This window comes from Coturnix japonica, chromosome 7 (genome assembly GCF_054131305.1).
Source record: "Coturnix japonica strain WE chromosome 7, WE-NBRP24, whole genome shotgun sequence".
Taxonomy (NCBI): Eukaryota; Metazoa; Chordata; class Aves; order Galliformes; family Phasianidae; genus Coturnix; species Coturnix japonica.
Window position 1 is genome coordinate 9358748 of NC_140669.1, and position 19233 is coordinate 9377980.

The window sequence follows — 19233 nt, forward strand, 5'->3', positions numbered from 1 at the left end:
GGGGGCTGGCCGCTTTTCTGATGAGTGTCAGGATGTGAGGTACCCCCCAACACAGGGCAGTGCCCCCTTGTCCCCATCACCCCACATCACCCTGCAGTAAGGTGGCACCCTGCATGGGGGGGTGGGGGGGGATAAAGTGCTGGATGGATTCACACACGTGTGCCATGGTCCCCCCCAGCATCCCTTCCCCTGCTCCCCTTCTCCTGTAGTGGCACCCAGCAGCATTGTCCCTGTCCCCAGGGGGTGTGCTGGTGGGCCATGGGGGGGGCACACATCACCCGCCTGCCCTTGGCGCGGGTGCAATTCAATTAACGAGGCCTGGCCCGTGCTCAGCGCAGCCAATAACGCTAATGGCCCCGCACAGGCCTGGCGCTGCACAGCAGGGGGGGGGTTCGGGGGCCATCTGCTAATTAATTAAATGGGGGTGAGGGACAGTGCAGTGAGTGGTGATGTCACCTCCTTTCTGCTTGGGGCGTGGGGGCTGCGCTCTGGTCCCCCCCACTCCCAACACCATTCTTGTGCCCACCCTGGGGCACATAGAGGACTCTCCAAGTCCCCTCCCATCTGCCCTTCCCAATGGGGTTTAGGGGTCTTGGGGCCAGGGGGTCCCTGAATGATGGCAGGGACATCTCCTGTGGCTTGGGGAGCATCGGAGGGAAACTGAGGCAGAGCTGGGTGCACAGAGGGGGCTGCACTCAAAGAGCATCACAATTCTCACACATTTAAAAGACAAGGGGCTGGGGGGGCACTGCCAGCACCCAGCACCCACCCCACAGCAGGACCTGGTGTGTGCAGGAGGGCTGACAAAAGGGGTCTGTGTGTGGGGGGGGTTAATCCAGACGTGCAGGGGGGACGGGGAGGAGGAGGAGGAGGAGAAGGAGGGGGAACGTGGCGGAGCTGGCTCTCTCCCAAGCACTGCAGGACATGGGCGGGCACGGTGCTCCCTGCCTGGCTGCCAGCGCGCAGGCGACACTGGGGGACCGGCGAGGGGGGGGGACAGGGCCTGGTGGGACCGCAGCCCCCAGCCCATTGCTGCACAGCCCCGTGCCTACTGCTGGGCACCTCCTGGGCACCTCCTGGGCACCCCCTGGGCACTGCAGCCCGGCACAGCCGGGGGGCACAGCTGGCTTTGGCTGGCTCCCCCCCGCTATCGGTGCCCCCCCGTGGGCTGGGTGACCCCCGCGCAGGGGCACCATGACCCGCCTGAGCTGGTGCTTTGCCACCTTGGTTCGCTGGGGGAAATACCTGGTATCCTGCCTCCTGCCCTGCCGTGCCTGCCGGCACACTGAGGTAAGCGGTGCCGTGCATGCACGGTGCCCCGGGTCAGGGTGGGGGCTGCACGGGAGCGTGGAGCTGGGGAAGGCTCTGGGGGGTGCATGGAGCTGGGGGGTCAGCTGGCTGTGGGCATCAAGGGGTTAAACCGTGTGTGTGGGTGCCTGGGGATGAGGGCATGTCCTTTGTCCCTCCTTGTGTCTCTCCTGGCACAGCACTGTGACCCCCCCACCCTGTAACCTGCATCCCTGTGCCCCTGCAGTACCTGGTGTGTGCTCTGGGATCCCTCTGTCCTTATAGCACCTAGAATGGGGGAACCCCACGCACGCTGTGAGGAGACCCTATGAAGCAACCAGCACTGGAGTGGTCCCCATTCCCATACAGTGCCAGGTGTGCTCAGCATCCCTGTCCTCAGCAAAGTGCCCTGTGCCTGAGGACAACCAGTGTGTGTGGAATATCTGTGCCAAAAGATCACTCCATATGGGGCATCCCTGTCCCCACCATCACCCAGTGTGGGGAACACCTGTGCCCACACGGCACCCTGTCCCCATCGCTGTGTTATGGGGGTCCCATCCCCTTCTGTGCCCCTCTATGGAGTGTGTATGTGAGCTTGTTGGGGTGTGGGTTGCATGGGACACGTGGCGTGCACCTATGTGCGTGCAGGATGTGCACCCAAGGGCAGTGTGGGGGCACTGCTACTGGAAGCAGATGGGGGTGGCTTGGGGACACAGTGGCTGTGGTCAGGACCCCACCAATGACACTCTTATGCCTCCCTTATGCGTGGAAGGGGTTGCGAGCAAGGGGTGTGAGCCTGCACCACTGATACCCATAGGGGGACGCTGTGTGTAGTGCCCCCCTGCTGGGAAAATGAACCCTAAATGAACCCCGTCACGCTGACAGTGTCCCCCCGTCCTCACTGCATGCCCCTGTCCCTGCCCTTATGCAGGTCCCAGGCTTGTCCCGGCGCTGAATGGGACGCCGTGATTTATGGGGGGCGGGGACCCCGCTTTCCCCGGGGGCTTTCATTTGCGGGCAACAACGAGAGGCTGTAGTGAAGGAAGGGAGTGGGGGGTGGGTGTACGGACCGGTGCTCCCCGCTGTCTTCATCCCTCGCCCTGAGTGTCCCCTGCCGCCCTGACTCACCCCCCCGTGCTGCCACCCGCCTGAGCGCAAAGCTGCGGGAGTCACCGCCGGCCTCCTCCCCCCGTGGCTGCGGGGAGGTGCCGCTCAGCACCCCAATCCCACCCTATAGAGCTGAGGGGCTGCCCAGCCTTTTCCCGTCCTGCCCCCCCTGCGAGGCCCCCGGCTCGGCTCAGATTTGGCACAGCTCTGCTCCCTCCCCGGCTCTCCCATCCCGGGACCACCCAGGGGACAATCGCAACCCCCCCCGCCCCCCTCCCCACTCCGCCGCCACCGCAGCCTTTTGGGAAGGGCGGGTGGGGGTCTCGCTGCCAGCTCCCCCCAGGGCTCAGCGGTGGGTGCTGTGGGGGGGTTGCTGCGGGAGGGCGCTGCCCCCTCTTTGTCCCCCAGCTATACGGGGGCCGGAGGGGGGGGGCTTGGGGCCGGGGGCTGGGGGGGGGTCGGGGGCGGGCCGGGCGGGCGGAGCGAGCGGGACGGCTGCGGGCGGTGCGGCGGGGCCGCGGGGCAGCATGACCGGGCTGTGCCTCTCCTGCCTGCTCTGGGTACGGCTCCGGGACCAGGGGAGCGGGGTGGGGAGTGTTATCGTGTGGGGAGGGGGCAGCGACGGTGGTGGAGCGGGAGCCAGTCGGGAGAAGCGGGACAGAGCGCTGCGTTGGCACTGGGACCCCCCCTTCCCCGCAACATCGAGCGGTGGGGGCGGCCCGGGGGTGGGGGCATCCGGTGAGCGGCTGGGGATGGGGGGGCGGGGGGGCAGCAGCTCCGGACTGCGTGGCGGTGGGGAGCGAGCGGTGGGAGCGAGGGACGCTGGGCTGGATGGAGAGGGTGTCTCCGAGGGGGGGTTGTTGCGATTGGGGGCTGTTTCCCCTTTACGACCATCCGGGATCCCACTGCGGTCCTCGTAGTCCGCCGTCTCTCGGCGCTGGGAGGCGGGGAACCGGGCAAACTGGGAGCTGCCGGGGGGTGCTGGGGGCTTGCGGCTCCGAGCCAGCTGTGCTGCAGGGTGCCCCATGCTCCGGGCTGGGACCCCCGTGCCCCACCCCCAACCCGGCTTTGCAGCCCCAGCAGAAGCGAATGGAGCAAGCGGGTGCCCCGGTCCCCCGGGGGGAGGCAGCCCCCCCTCCAGCCCGCACCTCTCTGCAGTGCTGGGCAGTGAACCCAGGCGTCCATGCAGCTGGCACCTCTCCCCGGGGCCTCATCCAGCCCATGGAGCCCCTCCCAGCAGCCCTGGGTCCCTCTGCTTAGGGGAGCCGTGGGTAGGGTTATCTATCCCGTCCCCCGTCCTCCCCCCCATCCCCTCTATTTGGTTACATGGGTCTCAAGGTGACATCCCCAGGCGGTCCTCACCCCCCATAAGTGCCCCGCAGCCCTGGGGACAGGGATGATGCTCAGATCCTGCCAGCTAAGGGCCGGGTCCCGTTTGTTCTATGGGTTGGGGACACCCCCACCAACGTGTTGGCAGTGTGACAAATTGGGGGGGGGGGGGTTTCTCCGTGGGGTGGGAACAGAGGGGGCTGCGCTTTCCCTAATGAGGATAATTGACGTTAACAAAGCAGAGCAGGGGCTGCGGTGGGGATGTGCGTGCGGGATACATACTGGCATCCCCAGGGGGTCCTTGGGAGCGGGGACCACTGCTTCTTCCCGGGCACCCTGAGGGATTGGGGGGGGGGGTGTCCGCTTTACATATGCAAACGAGCTCATGGCATCGGGAGGCCTCGCTGTCACCCAGCAACTGCGGCGTGGGAGCCCCGGCCGGGGGGGCACTGAGCCCAGGGGCTTGGGCATCCATTGGGGGGGCTTTTCCCGTGGCTGCTAGGGGGGATGTCCATAGAATGTGCACACAGTGCACTCACACACGTGTACACGGCTCTTGTGCGCCCTCTTTGTGTCCCCATGTCTGTACTGGGGAAACTGGGGCAGGAGGGGGGTGGTACCCACACTTGGGTACCAGGTGGCCCAGGGAGAGTCGGGGTTTGCGAGGCCTCTGCTTAATCCTATTAGTCCTGGCATGAAAAGGCGTATTTGTGGCTCTCACATCTTCATCTGATGGTGGGTGGGTGGGCATGGCTGGCACAATGCCATAGATGTCACGCCCCCCCCTCTCAGTCTGGGCTGTCCCCTCTATCTGGCATCCCACAGCAGTGCCAGGATCCCTGTTTGTACGTGCACACTCACTGTGCTTGCACGCCAATTTGCACAGGCTTCTTGATGCGTTCAGATGTGCTCGCACACGCAGACCTGCAGACGAGCACTCGTGTGCTTGCACGCGCACACAGACGTGCAGTCAGGTGTGCACAAATGCACACACACTGCAGTACACACGTGTAAGTATATACGCACATCTGTATGCATGCACCCACGCTTCCACTTGCGGACATGTGTGCGTGTGGGTGTGTCCGTGCATGTGCACACGCGTGTGCAAGCACACACAAGTGCTCAGCCCCGGAGCACACCGCCAGGGGGCGGCAGAGACTATTTAAAGGGGCCGCTGCTCCAGGGGTAGTTGTTGGCACAAGGTTTACACCGGGGGGGGGGGATGTGAGAGCAGATGGAGACAGACCCCAACCCAGAGGGAAACTGAACATTGCAGAGCTCGGCATGGGGCAGGGCAAAGGATAGGGGTGTTCGTGCTGATTTGTCCCCATGTCCCACAGCCCCAGGACCTGGAGTCCCCCCCGGCGCACGCCTTCAAGATGACGAGCTTCAAGAAGGTGAAGGCGTGTGGGATCTGCAGGCAGGCCATCACCCGCCAGGGCAGCACCTGCCGAGGTGAGGGGGATGCAGCGATGCTTTTGCACGCTAATGTATGCGGTTGTGAGTGTGCCAAGCGTGTGCTGGCGCTGTCCCAGGATCACGTGTGTAGATGCTCACACCCCTGCTGTGCTCGTGGCCCTGTCCCCATCGAAGCCCCGGTGGCACACGCGGTGACCTGTCCCCCTGCACGTGTGTGACGGTGCTGAGCCCCGTGCGAGGGGTGGTGGGAGGAAACGTTCCAGGTCGTGGGAACAATGAGGCTTCCTGTGTTCCTTGCATTGCAGGAAATGATTCCGAGGGGGACGAGGCCTCGGGGGTGGGGGGGTGCAGTGTGGCCATGGGGCATGCTGCACAGGGACCCTCGTGTCCCTTTGGGGAGCGCCTGGCATTGCATTGTCAGCATCCCATCCAGCCCCACTGTGCATGTGCACAGCTGCACACAGCTGTGTGTGCACACGTGTGCATGTGCAAGAGATCGCAAGCTGTGTTTGCATGCATTTGTGCTATTCATCTCTGAGCGCTGGAGGGAGCGGAGGCACAGAGCCTTTGGCACGCTGTCACTGTGGGTGGATGGGTCACGCATGTGGTGTTCGTGCATCTGGCTGTGTGTGTGCACATGAGTAAGGTGTGTGCATCTGTGCACCCGCAGTGTGTGCTCTGTGCCCAGCACTGTTGCTGCCTGTGCCCCCCTTGTTGCTGCCACCCTGTCCTGTGAGCAGCCCTGTGGCCATGTCCCCACTGACCCCTTCTCCCCTCCCACAGGCTGCAAGCTCTCCTGCCACACCAAATGCCAAAGCAAGGTAAGGCTGGCACCTCGTGGGATGCCCCGCTTTGCATGGGAGGGGCTGTGGATGTCTGGGGGACTACTGGGGTCCACCTCCCCACTGGGTGGGTGCTCACATTGCTGTCTGATTGGAGTGGCATTCGTGTTACCTATGTCTGTGTTTGATGAGGATTCTCAGGTGGCTGATAAGGGGTTGTGTACCAGTACCCAAGGTGCTGGCCCTGTGGCTGGCTGCAGTTTGTGAGCCTCTGTCACCCTGCCCATGCTTGCTGGAGGCTGGAGAACCTCCCATGCGGTGCTGCATGGGGCCAAGGCCTTCTGTGCAGCTCTGCTGGGCCAGTGCCCAGGGAGGGGCTCCTCTGGCCAGGCGAGCAGCCAGCTGACTCACATCGCTTGTTATTGTAGGGTCTCCAGGGAGGGCATGAGTGGGGAGGGGGCTTGGCACAGTGAGAAAGCAGTTTCACATCCACCTGAAGCACCTCACATTTAACCCCTGAGCCCCCAGAACTGGGGGAACTGGGGAACGGGACTGTCCCAGGGTGCATGGTACTTTGTGTCCCAGTGCTTCTTCATCCTGCCCTGGAGATGCTGTGGAACCCGCAGCACCCCTGGCTACTGCTGTCTCTGGAACCCCCCAGTGCTGTTGTGGCCACCCCACAAGTTACTGTGGGGGAACCTGCCCCGACCCGTCCTGCTGCCCCCTAAAAACTCCACATGGACAGGGTACAGTGGGAAGGGGTGTGTGTGTTGGGGACCCTGGGGTGGCCATGGGGACAGCGGTGGCTGGCAGGGTGCCTGCAGCCTGTGGGCGGCACTGGGGGGGGGCTGGGGCAGATGCACAGACATCATCTGGGAAGCACGAAGCCGTTCCCATGCCCATGTAAGGCCCTTCTTGCACCCGGCCCTTCCACTCAGGGATTTTTCCTTGCTTAGCAAACCTTCCCCCCTCCCTCTAAGGGGACAGACGGCTGGACACTGATGTGCGTCTTAGTCCCTCAGTCCGCCTCTTCCATCCCTCCCTGCACTTAAGTCCCCTACCCAGAGCTGTAGCTTCCTTTAAAAGTGGTGAAACTGAGTCACAGAGCACAGCCTGGGTGCGTGTGATCCCTTGGGTCCCATCCTCACCCCTGCGCGTGCAAAAACATCCGTGCAAGAACATCCCACGTGTGTGTGTGCACACATCGCACAGCAGTGCACAGGGGCCGATCTTTCCCAACTGGCCTCGCTCCAGACCCGGCTTGTTTTCCAAGTGCCCCCTGCAGGGTCTCGGAGGGGGGTTTGTCCATCATTAAACTGGGTGCTGGAGTAGGGCCAGGGCTGGGCAGCGAGGCGCGTCCTGGCCACTGCTATAGCTCCCTGTGCCCGCGGCACCTATTGTCCCCTCCAACGGGGACTGGGTCCTTGGCTTTGGGAGGGGGGATGCTGTGGGCTGGATGCGGGGTGGTGGGCACACTGTGATGTATGGGGTATGTCTGGGTCCTGTGTCATGGGCAGGTAAGGAGGACATGGGGAAGGGACAGCAGTGTCCCAGTCATGTTGTGGGACAGGCTGTCCATTCCCCAGCCTGTGTGCCTTGCTGCTTCTGTGCTGCACGGCATAGGGGAGGACGTGTCCATCACACTTATCCCTGTCCCTGATGCCCCGTTCAAATCCTGCCTTCAAGACAGGTAATTTACAACACCTCTGGGTCTGTACAACAGAGCAGGGAGGAAGCATAAGGCAGGAATGTGTTCTCGTCCTTGGCACGGGCCCAGTCAGGGTGTGGGATCGGGGGCTGTGTGGGGCAGCACTGCCCCCAGTTCGTGGGGGTGCAGCGGGTCCTGGAGGGGATCGGGTGGTTTTTTTTTCATTGCTGTTTCCTTTTTCCCCTTCTTGACGTCACCACCAAAATATTCAGCCTCTGTCTCAGCTCCGGGGGGGTCGGCTCTGCTGCTGGAGGAGCTGGGGCCCTTCTTGTACCCTCTGGGAGGGGAAAGGGAGTGGGGATGCTGAGTCTGCCCACGCTCATTGCACAAGTGAGCAGAGGGGCATAGGGCATGGCGAGCCTCTCTCCTGGTTCTTCATTGCCTTGTCCCTTGTTATGCTAGCACCTTGGGTGTAGGTGCTCTCCCAGGCTGTGTGCTTGCTTTGGGATGTGGAGGAGCTGTTTTGGGTGGGGGTCACTGGCCAGATCTGAGGGTGCTGGGTGGGTCTGTAGGTTGACACGGGGCTTAGCACTAAACCTACTTCCGCAAAACCCGAGATGGCTCTGGGATGCATTTGGTGTTTGGCTAAGGGTGAAGTTCAGGGACAATTTATGGACTTCAGTGGCTGTGTCCTGTGACATCACCTCCCCGAGGGACAGCTCCGTTCCTCCTCGGGGACAGCTCCTGCAGGCTGGGGACTGGGATGTGCTGTCAGTGCCCTCCGCTCACCGACTCACCCTGCTGGGATGCTGATGCTTTCCCATCTGGTCCTGGCTCTAATGAGTGGAAATCCCTATGGTTGCACAGCTGCTCTGTGCCTCAGTTTCTCCATATGCAGGCAGCACTCTCCCTGGTTGCAGTGGGATGGGATGTGGGCACTTCCTGGCTGTGCTGGCACAGGGAGTGCAATCCATAGGATGCTCTGCTGATGTAAAGCTCTGCAGCTCACTCCCATCCCGGAGATAGAGAGGCAGGGGACCCTTGCTGCCACTCTGTGCCCTGGCTGCAATCTGGGCCAGCACTGGTGTTCTGGCTGAGCCTGTAGCACCAGGACGGAAATGCAAACAGGAACGGGGAGGTGTTGGGTGAGAAAATGTCAACAGTGCTGGGCCTGGTGGATGGCTCACAGCCCCCCAGCCTGTTTGCCTTTCTGAGGGCCACTGCAGGGCAGGCTGTGGTCCTCGGTGCCCGCACGCCTACTCGCATGGTTGAGCTGGGGCTCGAGATTGGAGAGGAGGGGTGGGGGCAGTGGAGCGTGATGTGGGGCCGCGGGGCACCCCCACGGTGCACGGCTTCTCCATCACTTTGCTTTCCATGGAGGAGGAGTGGTAAACCTTCACCCCACTCCGGCATCGAGGCGAGCACCCAAGGGCCACTTTTTGGGCACCCTCCTTGGACTTAGCGAACCGCCCCCTGCCGGGGGGGGGGGACACAAGCAGAGAGGCCCCGAGCCGGGCCCCACGCCCGTGCCCCTGCCACCCCCCCCCCGCCAAGGGCACAGGGACGCCGCGGCGTCACGCGGGGCGATAAGGGCCCGACCCCGCCGCCCGGGGCCTCCCGGCTGCGCTGCCCGGGGGGTGCGCTCCGCATTTCGGGGCTCGGGGCGCGGGGGTGGCCCGGCTCCCGGTTGCCTTTAAGGGCGTTTTCGGGGGAGGCGAGGGGAGCGGGGCTGGGCGTGTGCGCGTCCGACTGGGAGCGCGCCGGAGAGAGGGAAGAGAAGAAAGAGAGTGAGAAGAGAGAGGAGGGAGGGGAGCGGTGGAAAAAAGCCACCCGGGACCCCCCTCCCTCCCCCAAGGCCGGGGCCGCCCCATCGCACCTCCCGGCAGCCGGCGGCCTTGGGGGTGCGGAGGGGCGAGGGGGGCTGCGGGGACCCCTCCATCGCCGGGGTCCCGCCTGCGGGGAGCGAAACCCTTCGGCTCTCTCTCCCCCCCCCTCCCCTCTCCTTTCCCTCCCCTCCCTCCTCCCTCCCTCCTTCCTTCCTTCCTTCTCCGGGCTTGTCCCGGGGAGGGAGGGGGGCTCAGCCTGCAGTCCGCCTTCACGCCTGCCGACGCTGGGCTCCCTCTTGCCCCCGACCCCCCCTCCCCGGCAGCCTCCCGGCCGCCCCCCGCGCCCCTCGGCCAGGTGAGGCAGCGCTGTCGGCCCCTTCGGATGTAGGCACGAGAGACCCCGGATGGATTTCGGAAGCGTCATGAACCAGGTACGGCCAAGGCGCGGGGATCCCCTGCACACCCCCTGTCCTGCTGGAGGAAGGAGGGGGGGGTCCCACGCGTGACATCTGTGCGCTGCGTGGCCGCCCCGCGCCCGCTCTGTTTGGGGACGCCGCGGTGGGTCGGTTCCCTGCTGAAGGGGGTCCCGCGGGGCGTGGCGAGCTCGGAGGGGGATTTGGGGAAGGGGTCAGGGAGGATTCGCAGCTCCGGGCAATGGGGCGGGGGGGTCTTTCCCGAGCAGCCCTACCCCGCCCCGCGGACGTGTCCCCGCACAGCCCCTCCGTGGTGGCAGCGCAGGGGTTAACTCCTCCTCCGCTCCTCCTGCGGGACCGTCAATGGTTAAACCACGAGTTAATGAGTGGTGAGGGGCCGGGGGGGGAGCGGGGGGGGGGACGTCGGCCACGGCTCCTTCACCTCAGTGCTGCCAGGCCCGCCGAGGGTTAAATTCGCCAGGGCAGGTCCCGGCGCAGATGTTTTTGGGCTGTGTTCCTGGGAGAGGAAACGGCCCGAGCGAGGCATCAGCCGTTTTGTTTTTAAGGGGAAAACAACAAAAAGAGAACCGCTCCGCTTGGGACAGCGGGGCCGGGGGCAGCGGGGTCGGTCCTACTGCAGGTTGGGTGCCCGTAGGTTGGGGCAGCCGCGATGGAGTTGGCGTGGGCAGGGGGTGGTGGCTGCGTCCCCCCCCCTTTGGGTCCTTGCAGGGCGTGCTGAGTGCCAGCAGCCCCCGTGCACTCCATGCACTCCACCTGCAGCAGGAGCACCCCCAGGGGAAGTGAGACCCAAAAGTTTCAGCTCTGAAGCCTCATGACAAGGACGCTGAGGACTCTGTTAGTGTCTGTTAGCTGCTGGCCCCCTCTCCAGGAAAGGCAGGGCTGGCCGTGATGCTCCATGGGGCTGCTGGCCTGCTGCCCTGCTCCTTGGTGCTGCACTCACCCATGTCACATGTTTTTGGGGTCTGGAGCATCGCTTGGGGCTGCCCCAGCACACACTGAGGGCTGGCAGCTCTCTTTGCGCCCTGGCTTGGTTTGGGGGCTGCTGGAGTAGAGCTGAGGGGTTTGCATGGTGTTGTCCTCCTGCTTGTGCTGTGCCAACCTGGTGCACTGTGTCCCTGTGGCAGCCTGTGCTGGTGACAGCTGTCCACTGTGCCCACCTGCACTGCTTGGCCCTGGTGTCATCTGCTTTGGGCTGTGGGTACCAGAAGAGGGGCTAGTTTGGGGGACTGGCAGTATGGGGCAGCCTTCAGCCTGCAATGGGACTGAGATCTCTGTCAACATGGTGCAGGGTGATGCAGGGCTCTCATGCAGCCCACTTGGGGACCCAGGTGCTGGCCAGGCCCATGTGAGGATCCATGCAGGGACTGATCCTGCTGTGAGATCCCTGCTGTAGTCAGTCCTGCGTGATCATTAGGGATCTGACCAATCTCATGGGAGAGTCCATGTATTGACCAATCCCACGTGGGAATCCCTGTATTGACTGTGGGAATCCAACTGTTGGCCAGTCCCATGTAAGAATCCATGCACAGCCCAGTCCCAAGCAGCCCTGAGTGACCTTGCTCCCAGTGAATCCCCATGGCCATTCTGGGGAGATGGGGAACCTGGGGTCCCCCTCGCCCTGTTGGACAGAGCTGTCGTGGAGCTGGCAGTCGACTACAGGGACCCTATTTCAAGGGCCCCAGCCCTATTCCTACCCTTCATAGGGCTTCCTCCAGCATCCAGGAGCACACTGGGAGCAGGTCCCTAGTTCAGGTACCCAGGTGATGGGTGTCCCTACACCCAGGGATGGCAGTACCCGCAGGTGTTGCAGCGCCTGTGGGTGGCAGCTGGGCAGGGACAGCAGCCATGGGACAGGCTTTGGGGACGCAGCCGAGCAGGCGCTGGCCTCAGGGCCGGAGCGGTGCTGGGAACGTTGCCTTTTTAGGTGCTGGAGCACAGCACATCTCTGCTCGTGGCCAGCCCCGTGCCGAGCCCAGCACCCGCGGGAGGAGGCAGAACAGGACCAGCCCAACTCTGGGGCATGTGGAGTTCCTCTGCTCCACTCTGATCCAAAAAAGCCACTTTTCATCCCAAACAGATCCAGGGATGCTGGCTTCCTCCCTCATTCCCAAGTCCAACCTCTGCAACCTCTGGGCCAATGGCTCAAACCCTTGGGAGCCAGGAGCAACCCTTATTTGGGTTGAAATCAAGGCTATTTTGGTGCTGCCGGTTCAATTGAAACCAGCCGGAGCCCGAGGCCCCGCAGTTACCCTGCTCATCGCCTTCCTGACTCAGTTCCCCTGCACTGGGGCTGCCGGCCTGACAAGTGACATGCCACCAGGAGCCCTGGGGCTGTTACCCTCCTTGACCCCACTGCTGGAACACCGGGGTGGAATCCATCCCGGTTGGGTCTATCACCATGGGGCGGCTGCACAGCGTCCCTCTGCCTTCCCTTACATGGTGCCCTCGGGTTTGCTGCGGTGCCAGGGGCCGGGGACTTTTGCTGTGAGGGTGTTTATGGGGCTGGTGCTTGGAGGTGTTTGTTGGAAACGGCAGCGAGGAGGTGCTGGAAAGGGGATGGTGCTGAGGCGCGAGGCAGGGAGCACGTCCCCGGTGTGAGCTTAACCAGGCACCCACACGTCATCAGGGCTGCTGGCTTGTGCAATGTGGTGGCTTTGCGTGCAGTGCTAGAAATCATTGCTGTCCCCAAGGGAAGGATGCTGCTGGGGTCCCCATGGAGAACAGGACTGTAGTTACGGGGTGACTGCAGTGGGATGCTTGGAGGTTCACCCTACAGCAAGCCTGCGGGATAGTGACAGGAGGAGAACATCCTCCGCCTTGCAAACCGCCGGTACCTCTTGCACAACACAGGCACGAGGATGGGGTGCTGCCCAGCCCATGGCCTCTACCCTGCTCTGGGAGCGCCTGACATGGGCGCAGCCAGGCTGCGGGGTCAGGCACATGGTGAGGTCGGAGGAAGCGGGAAGGGGATGCTCAGGGGGAAGCCTGGGAGCAGCAAGACCTCTGTGCTCCGGCGTCCGCCCGGGCTCCTGACTCACCCCAGCTGCCGCCAAAGCTCTCCCGGGGCTGCTGACACGTCCAACCCTCAGCAAAGGGGGGAACCCACAAAGCAGCTGTGTCAGGGGGCTGCTCCCAGTCCTGGGAGCCCTGCGCAGACAGCTCAGCGCTTTGCCCAATGCAGGGTGGGATCGCAGCTGGAAATGTGCCATCCTCCTGCCTGGGACTTGTTGCATAAACAGGAGATTAGCGGGAGCTGCGAGGGACGCGTGGTGCAGAGCTGGGCTTGGCCACAGGAGCACTTGGTGGGACCAAGGGTGGCATGGAGAGGGTGACTGTGTGCATCAGTCGCCTTCGGTGCCACCATTGAGCCACCCAGCCCTGTGCTTGGGGAGGTGATGCGCAGCTGGGATGTGCGGTGATGCGTGGCACTGAGTGCAAGGAGACAGCTGGGGTGAATCAGAATCTCCACTCAGCTGCCTCCGGTGCCACCCCAGCACTGTCCTGCGGGACAGTGTCACTGAGTCACCATCCTTTCCAGCATCCTCCCGCCCGCTGCCAAGTTATGATGGACTCTGCATTCTTGGGTACAGGGACTGTCCCCACTGCAGCCTCAGCGTGGAGCTTTGCTTGTCCCTGCTTAATGGGGCTCGGTGATCCTGGCACCGCAAGGGTCAGTACTGGCCCGGATATCAGACAGCTTTGGGATGTTTATCAGAGCTCCTGGGGAAGGGAAAAACAAAAACCACCACCCAAAGGAAGGGATATGCGTCAGCGATGGGCCCAGGCGACCCACCGGCAGCCGGCCAGGACAAGGGCCAGCACTCACCCAGCCCTGTAAGCAGCAGTGCTGCACCCTCAGTGCCTGCAGCCCGGCCAGGGGGAACCCCTGCAGCCTCCCAGCCTGCCCCATGCTGAACCAGACTGTTCCCTACAAGGAGGTTTGTGTGGCACTGGGGGGAGCCCCGTGGGGATGCTGTGGCTCAGGCAGGACCTGGAGGAGGAGGGAGAGGAAGGCTCTGGGAGGGAGCTGTGCAGGACATAGGGACAGGGCTGTGGCATCCTGAGGGTGTGAAGCTGTGTAGGTGTGGTGATGGGAGATGGTTGGATGTAGAGAGCCTGGTGGTGCTCTGTGCGCAATCCCATGTGAGACATTAGAGAGTCCACATGGGCTGTGTTGGAAACTTGGGCTGCGTAGCATTTTGCTGCCCAGCCTTCACCTTGGAGTAGATGTCTGGGTCCTTGTGAGGACCTCTGGGGTGGGGGCTGCGACTTGGGGGGCACAGGGGGCTGGGCAGCCGCCCCACTGTGCCTCGTTCCTCACATTCCTGGGCAGGGCTGCCGGGTGGAGGGGTCATGGCGGCGCGAGCTGTGCGGCAGGAATGCAAACACCGGCACGGGGAGAAGAAAGGCGGCTGTGTCTGCTGCGGTCGGGCAGAACTGTCCAGGGGGTGTGTGGGACCCCCCACCTTTCTATGGGGGACGTAGAAGATGGTGGTGGCCCTGTCACCTGCATGGTCTATCTCCATCTTCCTGGGGTGCTCCTGTGTGCCTACATCAGGAGCTCAGTGTCCCAAGGATGGGCTAACCCTATATTAGACATCAGAGAATTAGAGCAAGGAGGTCCCACCTCAACCACCCCACTTTTGTCCATTCTGCAGCTGAAAACCTTTAGGTGCAGAAGTCAGAAGTTGGTTGGGCAGTGTCCTACCTGCTCTCAGTGTCCCACAGTCGGGGGACTACCCCTGCCCCCAGCCTCGGGAGCTGTGGGGGGCTGGGCTGTGGGGGGATCCTATGTGAGCATCCCCTGGGGGACGTGGGGTGCAGCGCGGCCCCGTGCCGGCCCCGTCCGTGGCCGCTTTGCTGCCGGAGAACATTCCAGGGAGGCTGGCGTAGGGCCAGCGCCGCGGGGCAGGGAAAGGGGCCTTTTATGGAAGCGTTTCTGCATTAGAATAAAATCATAATAATAATGTGCAGGGGGAGGGAGGGAGGGAGCGGGAAGAGGAGGAGGAACCCCTGAACAAAACACAGAGGCGGGATGGGAACGCTCTGCTGGCAGGAGGCTCTCCGCTTTTGGGATGGGGTGGGATACGGCTGTTGGGAGTGCGGTGTTTGGGGGCAAAAGCCCCATTTTGTGGTCCACTGCGAGGGAGATGATGGGCAGGGTGTGAGGGGATCCCCATACCATGGTGGTGGTACACTGCTGGGCATGTCAGTGCTTGGCATGGGGTGACTCGTAAGGAGCCCCAAACTGGGGATGCTCTTTGGGATGGAGGGGATGAGGTGCCTCAAATTGCATTCTCCCACCACCACTGCCATCCCCAGGCCCCCACCAGCCTGCAGTGCTGTTCCTGTGCCCTCATGAGCACCACCACCAATCCAGCACTGCCTCTCTCATTGCAGCATGCTGCTGCTGGGGTGCACGCAAAACCCAAGGTTAATTGCCAGTAATTGCCGTTGGTAATTAAGGTAACAATAGCCGAGCTGTTCAGCTGGCGTCTGCAGAAGTACTCAGAGAAGGCCAGGCTGGGTTTTGTGCCAGGTGCTCCTGGCATCAGCCTTTTGCTGCCCACCTGGGGCTGGGAATGATCATCTGGGGTTGTCCACCTGGGGCTGGTATTGCCCGTGTGGGGCTCCAGTATGCTCAGCTCTGTGCTCTGAGCACAGAGGGATGTTGCACCCTTTCTGTACCTAGTGCTGCAGGGACTAATGGGTGCCTCTCTCTGCTCCCTTGCAGGCTGCCACCCCGTGCTCCCCTGCTGTCAACTATGAGCTGGTAAGTGATGCTTCTGTGGCAAGCTGTCTCACTTTGTGTTTTCAGAGGGACAGCAGTGGGACGTGACCATCCCAGGCTCTGGTGTCCCTCCCTGGCTTGGAGCGAGGTGGTTTCTTGTGCGCCCGGAGATAGCTGTAGCAGATGTGCCTTTGGCTGCAGGCTCTTAAGGCCAAGTGTGAGCATCTCCAGCTATTGTCACCCCCTTCTTTTTGTCCCTCCTGGGGATATTTAGTGAGCAGCCAGATACACATGAGTCTGGAGAGCTGCTGGGGTGACAGGAGCCCTTCCTACAGGACATGGGCATGGTGCTGGGTGCTGTGCTCTGTCACCCCAGCTGGGCACCTTGTGGCACAGCGGGTGCTCGGTGCAGCTCCTGCCAGCTCATGAGGGCAGCACGTGAGCCCCACTGTGGTTATCTACCCTGGGTTTAATTTCTGCCTGTGCTGCTGCAGGCACTTATCGCTGGCAAAAATGTGTTGGCTTTGAGCTGGGACCGTTACTGCGGCTTTGGGAGGAAATTGAAAGGGCTTTGCCCTGTCGCTTGTGCTGGAAATGGCGGTGCCCCCTTGCTTGGAGCAATCGTAGCAGGAGGGCACAGCTCCCCTTTGTCTCCTGGTCTCAGGGCTGAGATCCCCCTGTGCCACCTGACTGGCTGTCCTCAGGCAGTGACTGTCCCCTGCCCCTATACTTGGGGTCAGAACACCCTCTTCCAGTCCACAGTCCCTTCTTAGAGCTCTCCAGAGGTTGCCAGTGACATCCTAGTGAAGTCATTCCTCCCTGAGCACCCCCTTCTCAGGACCCTGGCCATTCCGCTGTGGCTCTGTGTTTATCCTGGGGAGCAGTTCCTGGAGGTGGGGCTGTGCTGTTGTTTACCCCGTTGGTTTTGGGGCACAGCTGAAGCCGGGGGCTGCTTTTCTTGGAAATGACCTTCCTGCTGCAGATGATGGGGTGAGGATGTGATGGGAACGGGGTGGTGCCATGGAGGATGCGAGGGTGATACAGGAGGGCAGTGGCCCCCAGTGGGGCTCTTCATTGCTGTGCTGCTGCACTTGGGTTTCGAGGGATTCCTGGCTTTTAGGAAGAACGGACACGTGGAGGAAAGGAAGGAAGCGGCATCATGGAGCATTTCCTAGGAAGGGCCAGAAATAGCTGGGGGGAACTTTGACCCCAGCCATCAATCTGCATGTGTGCATGTGCCTCTCAACACCTCTCTCCTTCTCTTTCTCTCCTTTTTCTCTCACTCTCACCCCTTCCACAGCCATCCCCAGGGCAGAGCGTCACTAAGCAGGTGGACACCCTGGTAAGTGCCATGTGCTGGCAGAGATTGCTCTTCACCTTGAGACCTTACTGGGATTTACTTATGTCTATCCCACAACCAAAAGTCTGCTCCTTATCCAATGACCCCCCAGTGCTGCTGGATCCCCGTTCCAGGGCCAAGCTGATGCCTAAGGTGATGGGCAGAGGCAGTGTTAGAGCCCAGTGGAGGCCTTGGAGTGGAGGCTTTTGCTGCAAAGCCGGCTTTCCTGTCCATAGAGCTAGGGATCCGCTTTTTAATCTGTGGACATGAAATTGCTAAGACAGTGTAGACAAACGCCCTGCCAAAGTCAACGCAGACAGCTTCCCTCTGCTCACCCGCCTCCGCACACACCAGGGCTGGAAATATCCAGTGAGGAGTCAGGAACCCCCTTTGTTGCTTTGTTTCTTTTGGGGAATTTCTCAGTGTTTCTGCATCCTTCCCTGTGGCTGAGGTCACCGTGCCAGCGGCTGGAGGCAGGAAGGACCTATGGCTTTAGGATGCTGCCGAGAGAGTGGGGATGTGCTGAGGTGACATTGGGTGGGAGAGAGGTTTGGATGGGGATCTGAGGCCCTCACTCCGGGGGGATGGAGAGTCTCTGCAGCATCTCCTCCAGCCTCTGGGGTTGGTGGCACCTCCTGCAGCCCCATGGTTGCTCTACTGGTTGTTGAGGTTTGGATCCTTCCTAGGAGTCGGAATGCACCACCCGCGTTAGATGAGTCTTTAAAGGACTCCTCCTCATTAGTACGAGATCCTAAAACTAATGAGGTGTGAGTGTATTTTCCCTTAGTGGTTTTTTTTGGAAACCTTGCTTTGTTTTTTGGCTGAGGTCACAAAGTCACCCAACAAACCGACTGCAGATGAAATTTTTGAGGCTGGAGAACATGCATAAATAGAAGTTTCCTGCTTGGAGAGCTCAAACATTTCCTCCCAGCTTTAGGCTCGGCCAAAGCAAACGGCACTGCCTGGCCCTGTGAGCCTCCTGTGGGCTGCAGACCTGCCCTGTCCTGTGGTCAGGTGTTATTGGGCTGCCATTGTGTTGTCCCCAGGTCTGTGTGTGCTGGGGGCTGCTTGTGTCCATGTGGGAGCATGGTGCCACCAGGATGCTCATTAGATGTGATTTGGTGATGTTGTGTCAGGCATGGGTGCTCCAAGTGTCACTGCACTTGGTGACCTGTGGCCACTGATGGGCTCAGAATCATGGCAGTAACTTGTTTTCCTCTCTTTAGGACACCACGAGGTCCCCCAGAGGTGGGCAGGCACACCGCAAAACATCCAGGTAGAGCCTAACACCTGTACCGCAGGGATGGGGACCTGTGGTGGCGGGGGGACTGTGGGACCAGGGAGCAGGGGAAAGCCTTAGGGTAGCCCTATCCCTGCATCCTGAAGCATCTCAGCCCATGTCACTTCACCCAGATGACCATGGTGGTGAGCAGGGTCACCGTGTCCTCTCGTCAGTGCCTTGTCCTGATGTCAGTTTCCTTCCTTGCTCAGGAGCATGAGTGCGACAGCAGCCATGGAGAGCAGCTGTGAGCTGGACCTGGTGTACATCACAGAGCGCATCATTGCCGTCTCCTACCCCAGCACAGCTGAGGAGCAGAGCTTCCGCAGCAACCTCCGTGAGGTGGCCCACATGCTGAAGTCCAAGCATGGGGACAACTACGTGGTGAGAGGACCTGACAGCCTGGGGATGGGGCTGGGATGCTGGAGGGGGAGGGTGCCACATCTTTACCTCCAGTCAGTCTTCACCCTGATGTGCTGAGCTGGAGAGTGAGGATCTTTGCACTGACACAGATGGTTTCTCCTTTCTTGGAGCTTTCCAGCCCCTTTTGGACCCCATGGGAATTGTTGGCCATGGCAGTGCCCTGTGGCAGGACATTACTGGAGTTAATGTGTTTGGGGAAATGGATATTTGGGGAGGCTTGAGGGTGAAAAAGAGGTTGGGCTGGCACTGGGGAAGAAGATACCTCCTCACTTTTTCTTTCCTCTTCCCTGAAGCTTTTCAACCTGTCAGAACGGAGACATGATATCAGCAAACTTCACCCCAAGGTGAGCAGAGGGCTTTGAGGCTGGGGCAAGGCAGCAGGAACAGCTCCCCTGCCCAAACTCCCAGGGCAGGACCAGCCACTCTCCTGCCTCACCAAGCAGCTGGAGGGGCAGGGAAGGGAAAGCTTGGAAAAGAGCACCAGGACTTTCCCCACCAGCCCAAGGTTGAATCTCTTGGAATGCTCCCTTGTTTCCCCTGGAGAATCATCTCCATCTCTGGGAATCCGGGGTCCCCTGAGCAGCTGAGATGGGCATTGGGGAGCTGGGAAATGTGGACCCAACACTCCC

The 19233-nt window shown here is 61.7% G+C and overlaps 1 protein-coding gene across 27 annotated transcripts in view; it reads left to right on the top strand.

The window, feature by feature from the left end:
* Window positions 1–1015: 1015 nt before the first annotated feature.
* TNS1 (tensin 1) overlaps window positions 1016–19233 on the top strand; it is a 48684-nt gene continuing 30466 nt past the window's right edge. For 7 of the 27 annotated variants that reach the window (XM_085553172.1, XM_085553173.1, XM_085553175.1 and 4 more), the window contains exons 1-8: window positions 1016–1290; window positions 5064–5178; window positions 5926–5963; window positions 15567–15605; window positions 16864–16905; window positions 18129–18178; window positions 18394–18565; window positions 18898–18948. In XM_085553172.1, the coding sequence (XP_085409298.1) occupies window positions 1195–1290; window positions 5064–5178; window positions 5926–5963; window positions 15567–15605; window positions 16864–16905; window positions 18129–18178; window positions 18394–18565; window positions 18898–18948 (603 nt within the window). In that variant the 5' untranslated portion in view covers window positions 1016–1194. Of the gene's footprint in view, window positions 1291–2866; window positions 2955–2990; window positions 3133–5063; window positions 5179–5925; window positions 5964–9690; window positions 9830–13620; window positions 13771–15566; window positions 15606–16863; window positions 16906–18128; window positions 18179–18393; window positions 18566–18897; window positions 18949–19233 lie in introns of those variants that run through there. The other 20 variants (XM_015869007.2, XM_085553178.1, XM_085553183.1 and 17 more) reach the window with 11 other exon arrangements.